At 40.2% G+C, this 16,363-nt stretch overlaps 1 protein-coding gene across 1 annotated transcript; it reads left to right on the forward strand.

Moving 5' to 3' along the window:
* Window positions 1–10,685: 10,685 nt before the first annotated feature.
* LOC115372377 (cytochrome c) lies at window positions 10,686–15,893 on the forward strand. Its single transcript, XM_030070223.1, has 3 exons — window positions 10,686–10,806; window positions 12,555–12,729; window positions 14,526–15,893. Exons 2-3 carry the CDS (start codon window positions 12,561–12,563, stop codon window positions 14,669–14,671), a joined length of 315 nt encoding a protein of 104 aa, XP_029926083.1. The 5' UTR covers window positions 10,686–10,806; window positions 12,555–12,560; the 3' UTR covers window positions 14,672–15,893.
* The last annotated feature ends 470 nt before the right edge of the window (window positions 15,894–16,363 follow it).

Consider the following 16,363-nt stretch of genomic DNA (forward strand, 5'->3'; position numbering starts at 1 on the left):
GCTGTGATGCCTTCAGAGGCTCGCGGGGAGGAAGCGAGGCGATCCACGCGCCACTTCCGTCAGCACATCAGGAAGAAGTGCCACCTTGGGGCAGGAGATTAATCAGATACAACTTTATTTGCTCTTCTATCAGTTAGATAATATTAGTCCTATTTGTTAGAGCAAAAGATTTTAAATGTGTATGAGACCATCATTTTTAAACATGGAAAACAAAGGGAACACTCCGTTCCCGATAGGTGAAAGTAGAATGTAGACTACAAACTATATATATTTTCTAAAGTCTATGCAGTAGAATAATTAGAAAAGGAGGGAGCCATGTTGATGTTGAAAAACAAAATGCTGTATTTGTTATTTTAATGCTCAAAACTGACAAGCACTTCAAAGGGAAAAATAAATAAATAAAACAAGAAGATCCCGGCCTAGTCATTTTGTCATTGCTTTTCCTTTTATATTTTTTGATATATGATATTATATACTACATTGTCCCCATAGGGAAATATGTCTTGGGCACAGAAATAATTGCACTTTAACAAATAACAGACAAAAAAGCAAACACCAAAAACACAAGACATAGACCACTGATGTAAAACTCACAGCATTAATTAGAGATTCTACAATCCCTAAGTATTCTTTGCTCTTTGGACTTTTTAAAGCCCAGAAATGAGTTTACTGAAGGTACTAATAATATAACACACTTGCAACCACGACGAAAATATTTCTGATTGTGATAAAGTTAACAGAGGTAAATGAGCCAGCAGACATCAACAGAATACAAGATCAGATGTTTTTTCCACAGCAGGCATTTTGACAAGACACAGGTCCCTCTAACAGAGCCAGGCTCCTGGTGCTGCTCATGCTGCCTTACTGGAGAGCCTGTGCTACACGCAGATGGAAAGGAATCTTAAGTAATGTCATTAATAACAGCTGTTTTACCTGCTGTTTCATGTCTAAATGACTGCTGTAAAAAAGTTTGTTGAAAAGGAAGAAATGTAAGCATCCAGGGTATGTCCTGGTGACTTGGCAAGCTAAACAGCATACTGTTGTTTTGGTTTAGGGTTATGACCTCTTGCAAACTTCCCTGTGATTATGTAATAAAAGCAATATACCTTAAAAATAGTCTAAAAATATGTGAAAACACAAGAAGAGACTAGACAAGGTGGGTGATGGTTTATAGAGTTTTATTTTAGTGAGGTTTGACTGATAATGATCAGTCAAATAAATACCCTTGTCCAACACAGGATAACAGTATTTGGTAAAATAGGGAAAATATTGGATTTGACCTCTAAGAGTTAAAAAAAAAAAAAAAAATTAGGATGCTCTTGTGTGTGTTTTGTGCAGGAATTGTGGTTTAGACAGTTGAGGCCAGCAGCCTGCTGCACTCACTCCTTCAAAACATAAAGGCTGACTAATTCCCGTGAACGTGTATGTATCCTGTAATGTTACTGCTGTTGCTGTGTAGAGGCACTTTGTTTAGTCCAGCTGATGAGAATCAATATCAAGGTGATGGCTGAAATCATGCACTCTGATAGCAGCATGATACTCTCAAAACAAATACTACATATCAGCTGAGTCATAGCTCAGACAGTGTGTATCAGAAATCAGATTAACACCGGAATGGTAGCCACATTTTTATGTCTTAATGTCAAAGTTTGTGTCTTGGTGTCCGTCCGTCTGTCAGGTAATGGATCATTATGCCATGACAACAGTCGCCTAAGGAAGAAGAAGCTGCAGACTTATTCCCAAGAGCAGAAAGAAATGAAGCACTTAAATCCTGAACAGCCAACCAAATCAGCCTGTAAAGACTAATCTTTAGAACTGCTGAACAACCAGATGAAAGTGGTGCTTTCCTTAAAGAAATACTTCAAGTGTGAGAAAAGACTGCAGACTGCCAGTTAGAAAAGAAAAAACTCCTTCACACTGCTGATTGAACTTTGCAATTACAGCAGCTTTTAGTACTATCCCCTTCATCAGCATATGATCAAAGAAAAGACTAGATGGTGTGCATGAGCTTGTCTTTTTTTCTTAGGATACTTAAAGTGCTTCTTTAAATATTTAACAAAATTCCATGTTAATGCAACAGTCTTTACTCACTGATCAATAACAAATAAGATAGTAAACAGTTTTTTCCTCTGTAGGGCTTTCAGGTTAAATTTTAATGGAAACCAGCGTTCAAGTGTGATCAGTATTAGCAGCAGTGCAAAATCAACTCTTAGTAAATCACTAATTCTTCAGTTTAAGCTTCACAGAATCCACAATAAAATGTGTCATTGTCCTGCACAAAATCTCGAAGCAGTCAACTTTACAAGAACTTGCTCACTGGTTTGATCAGGAAGCAAGTTCTTGATGCTCAAGAATCCATGGCATTTTATAATAAAGTGTTTTAATAAAGTGTTGGGAGCTGCAATGCAGAGTACGGATAATTTCCTCCTTCTTCTTCCATATGTATCTCTATCCTGCACCTGGCCCAAAAAAATGAGTTAGATGTGCACACATTTAGTTTCCACTGTGCTATAAACTGCTTATCCACAAAGGGGAAGCAAAGGTTCTAGTCTGGAACCAGTGACCCTGAGAGGCTCAGGAGAGAATAACAGTCCATTTGATTTTCTACCAGAGCAGAGGAACTCATTTAAATCAGCAGCAGCTCAGACTGGAATGAAAAGCCACAATAGTCCCTGTCCTCCATGACACATGGCTGCCTATCCCACTGTAGAGGAATGTCTAGCTATGTAACTTCTCAATCACCAAGAAAAAAAAAGTTGGAAAGAAGATGATGGCTGAGAATGCAAGATAGGGGATATTATTCTCTAGTTTTGCCGATGTGGAGCTTAGAAGAAAAGAAGCATTTCCAGTATTTTCAACATCAAAATCTGACAGCCTCGTCCATCTTGCCTTTTCCATTGCATTTCTGGCACGCAACTGTGATGAGGTGTCATAAATGTAGCTATACTGAGATGAATTCAGCTAGTCCCCTCAGACTGTGCCAAGTTCAAGGTCATTTACAGCCCCAAAACAATCTTTACAAAGTTTGGACTTGTAGGCCTGGAACACTCCTAGTGGGAAAGAAAAAAAACTTCCCCAAAAACCCACAGTAATGTGCATTAGCACCACATTGCAAACTTCTTCTACACAAAAACATGACACTAAAACAGAGAAAATGGGAAGAGGAGAGGGAGGAAGATAGTGGTGCATACTTTGAGAAAGGTTTAATTTAGATTGTCAACATTTAAAATGCAAATTCAAGCACAGAAATGGATGGATACACATTATTTATTTATTTTATTTTGTATGACACTGAAGAATGTTTATTAAGGCCCCCCTAAAATAAAAAAAAAAAATGTTTTTCTCATGTTTATGTCCCTTAAAATGTCTGACCCTGACTATACTGACGTGTATCTGTTGAAGTTTGTCACTAGAGGTGTTTTCACAGTCCTCTACTGAAGGTGGAGGTGTCTGTGTGTGTCCTGTCAACTTTCAAAGATTTTTCAAAAAACAACAAGACCAGCTCAAAATGGCTGCTTCACATGAACAATATTAGTGTAACTAAGAATATACAATAAAATCCATAAAATGTTTTTTTCATAGTTAGATTTTCAAATTTAGCACGATTTCCCAACAGTCGCGGATGATATTTCCTCTGTCTGTGAGCAGATCTCTGGCTATGAGCCAGTGTGCCAGCAGGCATGGAGGTGGATACTATTTGCATATTCATCGATCCGCACATTTTAAATGAGGGCATGGTTCAGAGTTACATTTTAGTCATTTTAAGGTAGTAAGGGATTTTCTTTCATGGAAAAATCTATAAATATGTCATATTGATGATCAGGGATTATTTTTATGGGTGTACTAAACGGCTGACGTCGACTTTAACTGTATGCCATTGTAGCCTCTGATGTAAATATAAGTTGTGAGAGCAAGCAGGTATCAGCTCAGATATTCTGACCTGAGTCACTGGACATGGGTCAACCCTTTTTCACCAACACTCAACCCAGGAATAACTCCGGTCAAGAGCCTGGTATAAAAAGGGTTTTATATATACATCCCTGCTTCCTTCCTCGCACCAGCCACCTCACTGTTAGTCTCTCTACTCAGCTCTCTATCTGCTATACCTCCAACCCTGTCACTACTCTGCTGCCAACTCTGAGCATGACACGTCCAACATCACTCACTGCCTGCATCATTCATCACCCTACCTTTTCATCATGACCTCCACCATCCAGCTATCTATTCTTCCATGAACTGCGAGTCTCACCTGTTTGTCAGGATACTTCACAAACCCAATCCTCCTCTCTGCAGCCAGCAGACCTCGATAAGAGAGCCGTACCAACTAGAGAGACAGACAGGCAGGCAGACAGACAGATTGGGAGTAAGAAAAAGAAGAGCCTGAAAATACAGTTGAAAGGAGAAATATGTCTAACGTCACTGTTGTGTGTAACAGTAGCAATACATTTACATTAGAGGCAAGGAGCTGATGTTTTCATCCAGAGCAACAATGAGTGAGGCTGTAGGGTTTTCAGGGTTTTCACTGTATTCTGTAGTTTGATCAACAGGATATTTCAATATTGCCATTTTGATATTTTTTTTTTCAAAATGTATGTACTAACCATATATTTTAAGGGCTTTAAATTGTACCCTATTCCTGCACAGAAAACAAGGCTCAGCTCCTTAAAAAGACTGTAGCGCCAAAAGCAACCACAACTTTGACACACTGTAACAATTTAGCTGGAATAAACAATCTCATCAGAGAACTCAACAGCTAATTATTACAACTTGATGGATTGCTTTTACAAGAAAATTAAGACTGAAATGCCACAAACTAAAATCAAGCAATTAAGCTGTAATAATCACAGACAGATGCTGCAATCACAGATGGCCAGCTCTTAACACATTCATCCAGTGTGCTACAAAATGCAAAATTTAAATAATTAGGGCATTTTCTTGGCTCACATTTGCATAATTTGAAAAATTATTAGTTACCCATTACTGCATGTGAAAACACATAACATGCACTTTAAGTAGATTTTCTCCTGTCAGATTTTACTATGGAGCTCAATGGGAAATTTGATAAACTCAACTAAATGTTACAGGTTAAAGGGTTAAAGGCTAAAGGTTACGGTTTATTTTTGTGGAAATCATCAGGATCTCAACATGTCAACCGTGGAAATATATAGTTAGTTGCTTATGTTTCATTCCAACTCAGTCTCAAAGACCAAAGGTAGTTATGAATTTTGCCCTTCCTTTGGCAATTTCCATGTGGAGCTGTCGAGCCTCCAACTGACCAGGAGGGGGAGCTAATGAAACATGAGCAATTAATTAATTAATTAATTAATTAATTATTAATTATATATTATATAAGTCCAGAAACATACTAACAAATCCATTTACACGTTTGCTAATATCATTATACATTTACAAATCCAAACACACATTTGCACATATGTACACACATCTGCAAACTGTATTACACATTTGCAAATATTACATTATGCATTTGCATATATAAAGTTTTGATTTTATTTAAAGAGGATTAATCAACAGAAATGAACGCAAAATGAATGCAATATAGAAAGCGGTTATACACTATGAAGTAAGCCAGAGGACACACATAAATATTCGGGTTCGCTGTGACTACACTGCAGGCTTTACCACAAGGCCATGCTGCTTACCTGCACGCTCTTCACATTGTGTATAAATCTTTTTAGTGGCAGTTTTATCAGGAAAACATTCTCCAGTACGGCCTGGAGGATAAAAACAAACATACGCAGGATCAGAGCTGCAACCTGAACGTGCTTTACATTTCCAGGAGTAGTTATTGGAGGACTTATTGGTCATATAGTATCATCATATTGCCAAGAGGTTGGCAGGACAAGCGGGTTAAGATACAAAAGTGTCCATGGTTGGCCAACCTTAAATGAATCTTGTAATTAACCACTAATTAATTTAATTTATTATTTAAACATGTAAAAGTGGTTTAGGTGGCATGAGAGCCTGGAGGAACAATTAACCTAGAACGCTAATTAACCTTGAGTTGTTATTTACAACTCAAGAGACAGGGGAGAAAGGGGAGCTGATAGAAGCATTCCTTTAATATTCGCTGCAATGTGATGACTCTGTTTCACCGACACTTTATTGAAACTCTAATAGCCTTCTCTATAGACTCTCCATGACACAAACAGCTTCAACAGGCGTGTCATTGTCAGCATCATGTCTGGCAGATTATCATTCATAAGAAGCAGGTAACTGGAGGGGCAAATGCCAGCACGGATTGCCCTGAGCACCCTCTGAGTGTTGAGTTTGACTTCCTATCCTCGGGTACACAGTTCAGGACACCGCAGTTAAACTGAAATGATAATAAACCCCAAACTCAAATCTGTGGGAAGCCTGACCTCTAATGGTGAAACACAGGGCGGCTGGTTTTTGGCGGCAGGTGAGGATCCGTTCCACACAGAAGACATCATCTGTGTGGCTACAAACTGCACTGCCATCCGGCCGACTGGACTACACACAAACACAGAGACCAGACACATCATTTCAATTTGTAATATTAAACATATATTGCATTATTACTATGAGTGTCTGTCTACCTGGTCCTCTCCATCATCAATAAAAGCCACCGCCAGTCTGTTGATGGGTGGATATTCAAACCCATTCAGCTTTTCTTTGGCATAAACCGCTGATCCAAGGTTGGCACTATCACAGCGGCACTATCACAATGTAACATCACATGCCACCCTCAATTTAAAACCACAGTATAGGGAAAATAATGCTGCTTTCAAGGTATGTGGGAAATCTAAAATTACAAGAAAGTGGTGTGTAAGACTGGTGTGTATTTTAATGTCAGCTCACTGGTGCTTATTTTCTCATATGTGTACTAGTATCTAAAGGTTAGAGGGAAAAGAAAAATAATTAATAAGAAAGGTATTCTGGCTATGAAGTGGCCATCACAGAACACATACACTGCAAGCATCTTGTGCGGAGGAATCTAATTTTATTGCGTGTGTGTTTATTTAATTATATTTTATAACAGAAGCAGTGGAGAATCTGTTCTAGTCATTCTCTATATAATTTTTGTCAGCTATTCTTGAGAGTTTATCTTCAGGATAAATAACCCACCTTATTTCAGATCTTTACATGTTCTTTATTCTTAGATTTTTTGTTTTTAAATTAACAGATTAATGTATTTTTCTTTTTGCTCAAGTTGTTGAATTTTGACATGAATGGAACAGCTATCAAAATATGTCAGCATGTCATAATTTATTATTATATTCATTTTCCTTCAAGATAACCCTGTATTACTGTATCATAGCCCAAGTGGTGAGAGCTGCTCTGGATTCCCTCCTGGAGGAACCAGAGGTTTCTGAGCACCTCTTCCGAGCCCAGCGTCTCACACGGCCACTGCCGGGGGAAACAGAGCTGAAGCTGCTGCTGCTGAAATCAGCAACCTGCTGGCCAGCACAGTAACTCCCGGCCTGTCTGAATTCTGGCACTTTCCGTCTGATTTACTGGGATGTATGTCTGCATCTGCTGCCAAACAGGCTGTGGCGCTGGTCTACAAGAGCTTTATTGTGAGGCTGCAGTTCTTGAAGCTGGTGGGCTTCGACGACAGCTTCGTCACTGCCAGGGAGGCTGTGGTCTCTGCCGTCCAGCAGATGGACCGCAGAGTCCAGACTGCTGCGTCTGGCGAGCCCCAGAACACAGCAAAGGATTCTGGGAAGGAAGCGTCCCTGCTTCAGGATTCAGACTGTGATGTGATGTCCCACATCGTCTGTGAGGTAGGAGACAGACCAAATCAAAAAAAATATGTGGTGTGTGTGAATGAAATGTCAGATTATAAACCACCTGTGTGTTTTTCCTCTGACTCTTACCTCAGGATGCTGTGAAGGAGGAAAACGTCATCACACAGATCTCAGGCTGCCGTGGTGATGAGGTAAGAATGAAGTGTCTGTCTAAAGAAATACAAATGTGTCTGCACTAAAGTTAGATCAGTTTCCAAGTCATTTTTGTGTTAGTGCCTCTATTTATGTTTGATATTTCTATACTGTTATTTTTTTTCTCAGACTGCAGAGGTCTGCAGGACGGAGTGTGCAGAGAGTGACAGTGAGTTGTTGTTTTTGATTTTGATTTTGATAACAAGAAGAATTATGAGACTATAATTTTAATTGAGATTCATATGTTAACATGTCTTAATACTCAGCACTTTGTAACTCCTCAGATGGCATCAAGAAGAAGAAGTACAAGGGTGTGCGAGCCTTCTTCTGCAGAATTTGGAGGACGTTGAAATGCCCCTGTTGTGTTTCCAGTGTGGAGTGAAACCTCCACTCTACAGCCTCCACTCTAAAATAGCAGCCTCCTCAGCAACAAATAACTTTTAAGCAGAGATTACTTACCTTCATATTAATTGGAGAGGAATTCATTGGCCGCAGTTTAAAACTGGACTGGAAAAGGCCATCGGCTTTACATGAAGGCAAGCTGAATCATGAAAAATAATTTTAAAAGTGTGTGTATCTGGTACATCTGTGTTTCACTCTGAGGAATGAATGCAGTAACATAAGACTGTGTCGACAACTGTGGCGCTAATCCCTATTTAACACCGGATGCCAGCCTCAATTTAAAACCACAAAGAAGAAGAAAAAATAATGCTGCCTTCAGGTGATGTGGGAAATATCCCCACCCCACAGTCGTGGTGTCAAACCACGATCCGTTTAATATTTTATACATCCCAGGGCTTTCCTGTGGTTTGATTCTTGAAGCCATGAGTGATATACGTTCATGTCATAAACAACAACAACAACAACAAAAAAAAGATTAAAAACAGCTTTTTACGTACAAATCTACATTTACAAATAAAGTTTTCCTAAAGGAGCCTAATAATTAGTAGTTGCACTGGATTCCCATTTATAATTAGCAGATGAGAAGTAAAAAAATAAAAATAGAAATAAATAACGTCACCATTTGACTGTGATACATCCAAATGTGAACATACGCCTTAAAGCATTAAGTTGAAGCTGTTCTAGGGTCAGCCAGGTACTGAAATAATGGAAGGATGTGCAAGGTCTATGTGATAGACATTTTTTGTTTTAGTCTATTTTATTTATATATTTATTTACTAAAGCATTAAATGATACTGAATCAGTATCCATGAATTGCTGGCACGCCTTCCACGATATAAGAAACGTTTACCTCGTAGCACCACAGCCCGCAAGCTCAATCTTCAACCCCCAGTTTCCGTAAATCCGACAGTACATGAAGGAGGCATCACAACGACGCAGCCCCCTGTCCTGCTGTGTTTAGCCTCTGCAGCAAGGCGCACACTGCCATCTGCTGCACATGAGAAGTACTGCCGGAGCCGAGTGCAGCATCTCAGGCACTGCGATACTAGGAGGAGTTACGAAAGGATGCTGCAGTGAACTTTTGTAACTCACCTTACAAAATACTACTACTAACAACAAAACCAACAATACCAATAATAATAATAATAATAATAATAATAATAATAATAATAATAACAACAACAACAACAACAACAACAAGAATGATTACTATTGTTGCTGTTGTTATTATTATTATTATTAGTAGTAGTAGTATAATTATTTCCTTTCATCTTTTCCTACTAAATAGAGAGTTAGAAAAGATTCCATCTTCTTCACTTCCACTTCCTGTGCCTAAAATAGAAATCTGATCATGCTATGGGCTCTAAAACTGTCGTATTAACTGATAAAAACACATCACTGACTGAGGTAACCTTACGGAGCAGCTGTCAGGTGATGCCTGTCACAACAGATGATCGGTCGGAGTCTTGTGACAGCGCACATATAGAGTGTCAGGAAGCACGAGCAAGGAGGGAATGTAACCTGCAGGGCATCCCAGGAATCCTCTGCATGTCTTCCCGTGTGTGTGTGTGTGTGTGTGTGTGTGTGTGTGTGTGTGTGTGTGTGTGTGTGTGTGTGTGTGTGTGTGTGTGTGCGTGTGGCCTACAAACGTCAGGGCAGCAGGTGCAGGGTGACCCTTTGACCCCTTTCGAGGAATGGTGATAAAGTTATGCAAATACTGGTGGTTGTAAAATAACTGTTGTGTGCAGCGCATAAAGTCACATTTTCCCCTCTTCGTTCTCTTTATCTCGCGCTATACGTCTCCCTCATACTGTACATTTATAATTAGGTCTTTGAGTTATGGGCTGCTGAATAAATCCTATAGGGTAAACGCCATCTGCGCTCTCTGTAAGTGAAATAGCCACACACACACACACACATACATACAGATCAAGGCCAAAGTCACACGCTGTTTGACCCACACACATTTGCCAAAATAAAATCAAAGAAGATGAGCCACTTTATAAAAAGCAAAGTCGTTGTAATTGCCCTCGATCAATACAAAGTAAATGAACGCAGGCATTCATAAGGATCTCCTTAAAAGGTAATCCCAGCAGGTGCTTTTTCCCCGCAGTGCTAGCCTGGGAATGCGGTGGGCTTTTTACAACCCAGACGTCCCGGGACCCCTGCTCCCGCACCTACACAGCCCACAAAGGATCGCTGTGATTGTGCTTATGGTTTTTGTTTTTATCGGTCTAACCCCCGTACCATTAATTTTCAACATAAAACTGTCATAAGAAGGCGAAAAGTCTTTCTGAAAACGGGACTGACAGTGGACACGTAATGAAAGCCGGCACGTGATTGGATGGTGACGTCAAAAGCCGGTGCCTCTAAAGTAAAGTGACCTTCTTTACGACCGCTAGAAACCGCGCATCGGCCGAGGCAAAGCAGCTTTTACCTACCTCCGAGGGATCTTACAGCGTCCTGTTTTAATCAGAAGGTAACCTGTCATTTCTTCAATTGAACCGACATGTCAGAGAGCGTTTAATTCGATAGGTATTCATTCTCAAAATTATATATATTGATATTAAAATGGAGCGTGTGGCAGAGATGGGGACACCGGCCCGTTAGCTACCGCGGTAGAAGCTAAGGCTCTTGGAGAATAGCACGCTTGCTCTCTTTGCGTGATTCAGCTTCCAGCAGTAGCCTGTTTTAGCAGGTTATTCAAGAACAATGGGGCTGATTTTGATGTATGGTTTTAAAAATTGTCTGTGGAACGTGTCCGAGTGTTTCATGAATTCAAGGAAGGTGTTAATATTATGACACCGGGTATGATTTTGGGCCGCCGACATTGAAGCATCCTTTTTAGGAAGCCTACTCGGGTGGAAGACACATCCAGGCTAACGCTATCCGGCTAATGAGGCTAAGCTAGTCACGTAGCCACATCCCGTTTCCTCGGGACTTCCCTTGTTAGGGCTTAGGAAGCTGCAGCATCCCTGCTTCACAACCAGAAACGATGTGCGCTATCACGAACTGAAAATGTGTGAGAGCCGTGTTAATGGTGCTTTTGAAGGGAAACGGTAGTTTGTGCGAACATCGGCGTCTGCCCTTGATGCTCAGGAGGATGTGAGTCGGGCCGGCTCACCTCCCGCCATGTTAGCGGCTGCTTGACACTTGTGGTACTGTTCACTTACTGACTTAGCTAATGGACTGGGTGTGAGGAAGTGTAACGTTGTAATGGTGTCTTTATTCTTTGGTGTAGTTTGATGCTGGCTAATGTAAACGTCTTCTAAATGTCGCCATTGTTGAATGACCTCAAGCCCTTGTTGGAGTCGTTGGTGCTGCTTTAAGTTAAACCAAGCCAACCGGCGTCCTCTACTCCTGTTGCAGCGGTGTTGGCTGTTTGCCGCAGTGAAAGCTATCACCCTCACGACTCGTATCAAGTACATTAAAGTAAGCTTAAACCACCATGTTTGCTCCCCGCGATAACAGCGACCGTTTCAGTGGCTTCCCTCAATAACGTGGTCGGCTCCAGAGCAAATAGAAACTGAGCTTATTCAGCCGGAGAACCTGGCAGCTTTCAGTCACATGTAACATGAGATAACGGGACTCACCGAGCTATTAACGGCGGAGGGCTGAATGAGAGCCACTTGACATTGACACAACTTTGGGTAGCGTAAGCTAGGCTAACGTGTTTCACTGTGGTTTGCTCAACAGCAGTGTCAGTTATAACCAACGTTTGACTGAAACTTGTGTATATGTACACTTACAACGTTTGTAGCAGCTGTAAAGGTGAATACATAGCCTGCATGATAATAGCTGCTGGTGTGTATCATACCCCCTGTCCACCTTACTTGTGTGACCTTCACAGCTGGGTTACAGTAGTGAATGTCATGTGGTTTGAATGTAAGAGGTACTTGGGACTAGCTATAGACTCCAGAGAAGTTGTTACCTCAAATGACCTTCACAGTGTGGCGCTGACTGGAGCGCAGCACTGTGGTTGAGTTTCCTGCTCTATATAAGACCTGTGAACACAAGTGTCTCTGTCAAAGGATGATTTAGGAGCCCCAGTTTGTGTAATGGATAGAATTATAATACTGTAACTACATAACATTTGGTCAGTAAAAACACGAAGGTGTCCCTTTTTGTATTAACTTTTTCTTTACTGTGTTATTACAGCTGTTTGTAAGATAAAGGTGCTGATTATAATTTGCATCCCATTCTCTGTCTCTTTTTCCCTGTCTTTAGCTGACTATGGGAGACATTGCAAAGGGAAAGAAAACTTTTGTCCAGAAGTGTGCCCAGTGCCACACAGTTGAGGAGGGTGGCAAGCACAAGGTCGGTCCCAACCTGTGGGGCCTGTTCGGGCGCAAAACCGGGCAGGCGGAGGGCTACTCATACACAGACGCCAACAAGAGTAAAGGTCAGTTGCACAGTGGTTACACGAAATCCTGCTGGTGAACCTAATGAACCCTTTCCCTGGAACCTGGGTTTGGCTTTATTGCCTAAATTTCCTGTCTCTGTGTATTTTTCATATACTGTATAATATCAGCAGGCACTGCAGCTCACTCATCAAGATAATCTAAAGCCTGTGCAAAGAAGAGATAATTGAATTCACATAACATGGTCATGCCAATTTATTAACCATTTACAGTTTTCCATTTGTATATTGCCAGTAGGCTGTTGTGCATTGTAACAAGTAAATACATAAGTAATACATGATGGTAAAATCAAATCAGCATTTGGTGCCAGTCTGATAAAATCCAATCCAAAAGTGTAACTCTTGTCGGCCTGTGGCTCATAAGGAGAAACTTGATAGTCTTCAACTAATAAAATGAATAACAACTGACAAAGTTTCTTACAAACAGTTACTGCGTTAGTTAGTTACACAAGTGAGGGGTGTGCACAATTCCACACTCTGATGCTGTCAAGTGTGAGGTAACTAAATATTCAAACATTCATTATGTGCCAAAAATTGGCACACACTGAATGTTTTTACAACCACCATTAAAAGCCAAAGTGGTTTGTGAACAAAAATTACTCCGTGCTTTTTGAGCTAATTACCAGTTGGGAAACTATAGCAGCCATGCAAGCAGTGAGGGATGAGACTCTCCCTTCGGCTTTTGTCGTACCTCTGAGGAGTTCACAAAGTATTGCCATGCCTGTTTAGTCAGGTCTGTGCTGCTCACATTTTGAGACAATGCAGCATTGTTGCTGTGGATCAGTGGTACAGCCTGCTGCAGATAGCAGATACCTGACTTCAAACAGAGCTGTCCTTTTTACTTTAATGACATTAGCCTGTGCAGGGCTTTTGTGAGGCCCTGATAATGACATAATTGACACACACAGACTGTGGTCTGTGGGGGGTCAAGTGACACCATCAAGTGTTGTGTTCAGTTCAGTTTTTGGGCACTACATATTTAACTAGCCTATATTAAAATTTACTTTATGACATACATGTGGTCCAAAAGTCTGTTACCAAGAGCAGTTTTCATTATTTCTCAAACAGTATTTTTTCTCCTCAGTTGACATTATTTAGAATGGATACTTAGATTTGGGAGAAATGCTCATAAGAAACTGAAATATATCTGAGTAGCATCTGGTAAGTCTTGGTAATAACTAATATGGTCCTTTGTACATTGTTGCTACTGCCAGTGCCTTAACTTTGAAAAATAACTTCCATTGAAAAATGTCATCCAGTTGTTTGCAGCAGCATCTTAGTCAAGTAGTTTCGGGCCACATTTTTCTCTGGAATGCTGAACAACTATGCCAGCACCAAACTGCCAGTCTACCCAGTCTAAACCTAGTATAAATGTTTAGTATGAGCCAAACTCCACCAAAATTTCACCGAAATTTTGCTTTAGATGAGTGTTGAGACAATGTGGTTTATTACCAAAAAAGTAACCTTGTCTGAGAAATATTATTTGAATAAAATATTGTAATCATTTTTTTGTTTGTTTTTTGATAAACGGTGGCGTATCCATGATTGTGGACCCAACATTATCACTATTTTAAAAATGTACTGCACACCTTTACCTTGGGCAGTAAAAGACTGCCAGGGAGGAACTTTGACTCTTTTATCCATAAATCGCTGAGGTCAGAGCCCCTCAAGCTGTCTTAAAGAGTTAATCCTGTTTTCACTATCGATTACCTGTCTTTATCCCCCAACATCCTTGTCTCTCTCTCACTCTCTTCTCTCTGTCTCTCTCTCATGTCCAGGTATCGTGTGGGGTGATGACACCTTGATGGAGTACCTAGAGAACCCCAAGAAGTACATTCCTGGAACAAAAATGATCTTTGCTGGCATCAAAAAGAAGGGAGAGCGCCAGGACCTTGTTGCATACCTTAAATCAGCAACATCATAAAGCAAACAAACAAAAAAAAATCTAAAGAATATTTAATGTCATTTCAATGTGTTTTTAGGCTTGCATTTGCTAAAATATGGTTTATGCTTAGCCATTTGTATGCAGATCACTGTTTGTGGCTTAAAAGTGAAGTGACACTTTTTGAGCTAGTTCATTTACGGAAATTGTCACTTCCTCTTAAAGGTGAAATAGTGATCTGTCATACAAGTGGCTAAACCTAAAACTACACTGTCCTTTTTTTGTGAATCTGTATTTTGACTTGACAATGAAGATATTAATCACTTTATTTAAAATGCTAGCCATGATAGGTTGCCTGGCCTGTCACTCATTCTGTTTTCCATGACAACATGCGTCCAGTACATTTTTGCTAGCAGAGCCATCCGCAAACAACTTCATTTTTAAAATTGTAACTCATCAAAGTCCTCTAAATAATGAATAATATCGGCTGTGTCAGAGTGATACAAGGTTGGACATGTATGTGTTGGTGGTTAACTGGTGCTGAAACTCAATCCACTTTTGGCTGAAGATGAAGCGTTCATGGCAACTGGGTTTCTGATCTGAGGAGAGGATGGTGTCACCCATTTGTCATGAACGCACTTTTGAATCCACAACAAATTGGACGTTTTGTTTTCTGAGACTTTGGGACAACACCTCTAGCTGTGTTTTAGGACTCCTTTCAGAGCCTGTTCTGATTGGTTACTTAATTTGCCTGCTCCAACTCCTGTTTTACCTCCTACTTGTCATCAAAGTCATTGATAAGAGTTTTGTAACGTGCTGTGGGTGACACACTGTTACCAGCCTCTAGTGCGAAGAAATGTTGGCTGTAAATATGTACCAATGCCTTCATAACAACACCATGGTGAGATGTCCTTCGATGTAGAGCTCACCTGGTGCAGATTCATAACTTATCTATGATGTGGAGCTAGCATGGCTGACTACAGCAAAACTCTCCATCAATGGCACTACTCAAAGTGAAGGAAGATTGTTATTTACCTGGTTTCACAGGCCTGAAAGAGGACCGTTTTTAACTTATTTTACTGTAAACTGACTGAAAGTGTAAGGTTGTAAAGTGTTTGTGAAGGAGATGCTTGCTGACTGGTGTGTGCAAGCAGAAATTTATGCACATAAAGAACATTGAAACATGGTAGCTATGTTCTGTGGCTGTAGACAGGATGGATGAACGATCAATAAAAAAAAACTGCAGAAATGTAAACATGGCTCATCCACTTTATTGTCTCTTGTAATTTTTTTTTTAACATGTTTTGAGTAATGCCCATGGGAAAGCGAAAAACGTACATATCTGGGTTTTTAGGTTAATTATCTAAGTAAATTCAGTATTGTATGTCCTGTGTGTAAAGAATGTTTACTCAAGAATAGTTGTTTGTAGATGTGTCTGCTGGGGTTAATTTTGGCTTTTAATACTGAGGTTCACTCCTGGGCCATTTCAGGATTAACGCCTGTAGCTGTTGCAAGTTAAGAATAGCTTCTATTTAGATATGTATTGAGCAGGAAATGAGACCAGCTGCTGAGTTTTTCATTGTATTTCCAATCCTCGAGCCACAGGGCAAATGATCCCTTATGTATGAGGCTGCTGCAGCAAGACGAATGTCACAGAACAACTTGAGAGTTTTACTCAGTTTATTGGTTAGGAACTCAACATCCAGCACAAGCTGGGATAGGAGAAACTTTATA

Source organism: Myripristis murdjan, chromosome 15 (assembly GCF_902150065.1).
Source record: "Myripristis murdjan chromosome 15, fMyrMur1.1, whole genome shotgun sequence".
Taxonomy (NCBI): Eukaryota; Metazoa; Chordata; class Actinopteri; order Holocentriformes; family Holocentridae; genus Myripristis; species Myripristis murdjan.

What these genes read in the sequence shown, in the direction of transcription:
- LOC115372377 (XM_030070223.1), top strand. Translation starts at nt 12,561, where the DNA reads ATGGGAGACATTGCAAAGGGAAAGAAAACTTTTGTCCAGAAGTGTGCC. An exon ending in AGACGCCAACAAGAGTAAAG is followed by an intron (nt 12,730 to 14,525) that starts GTCAGTTGCACA and finishes TCTCATGTCCAG; the next exon opens with GTATCGTGTGGGGTGATGAC.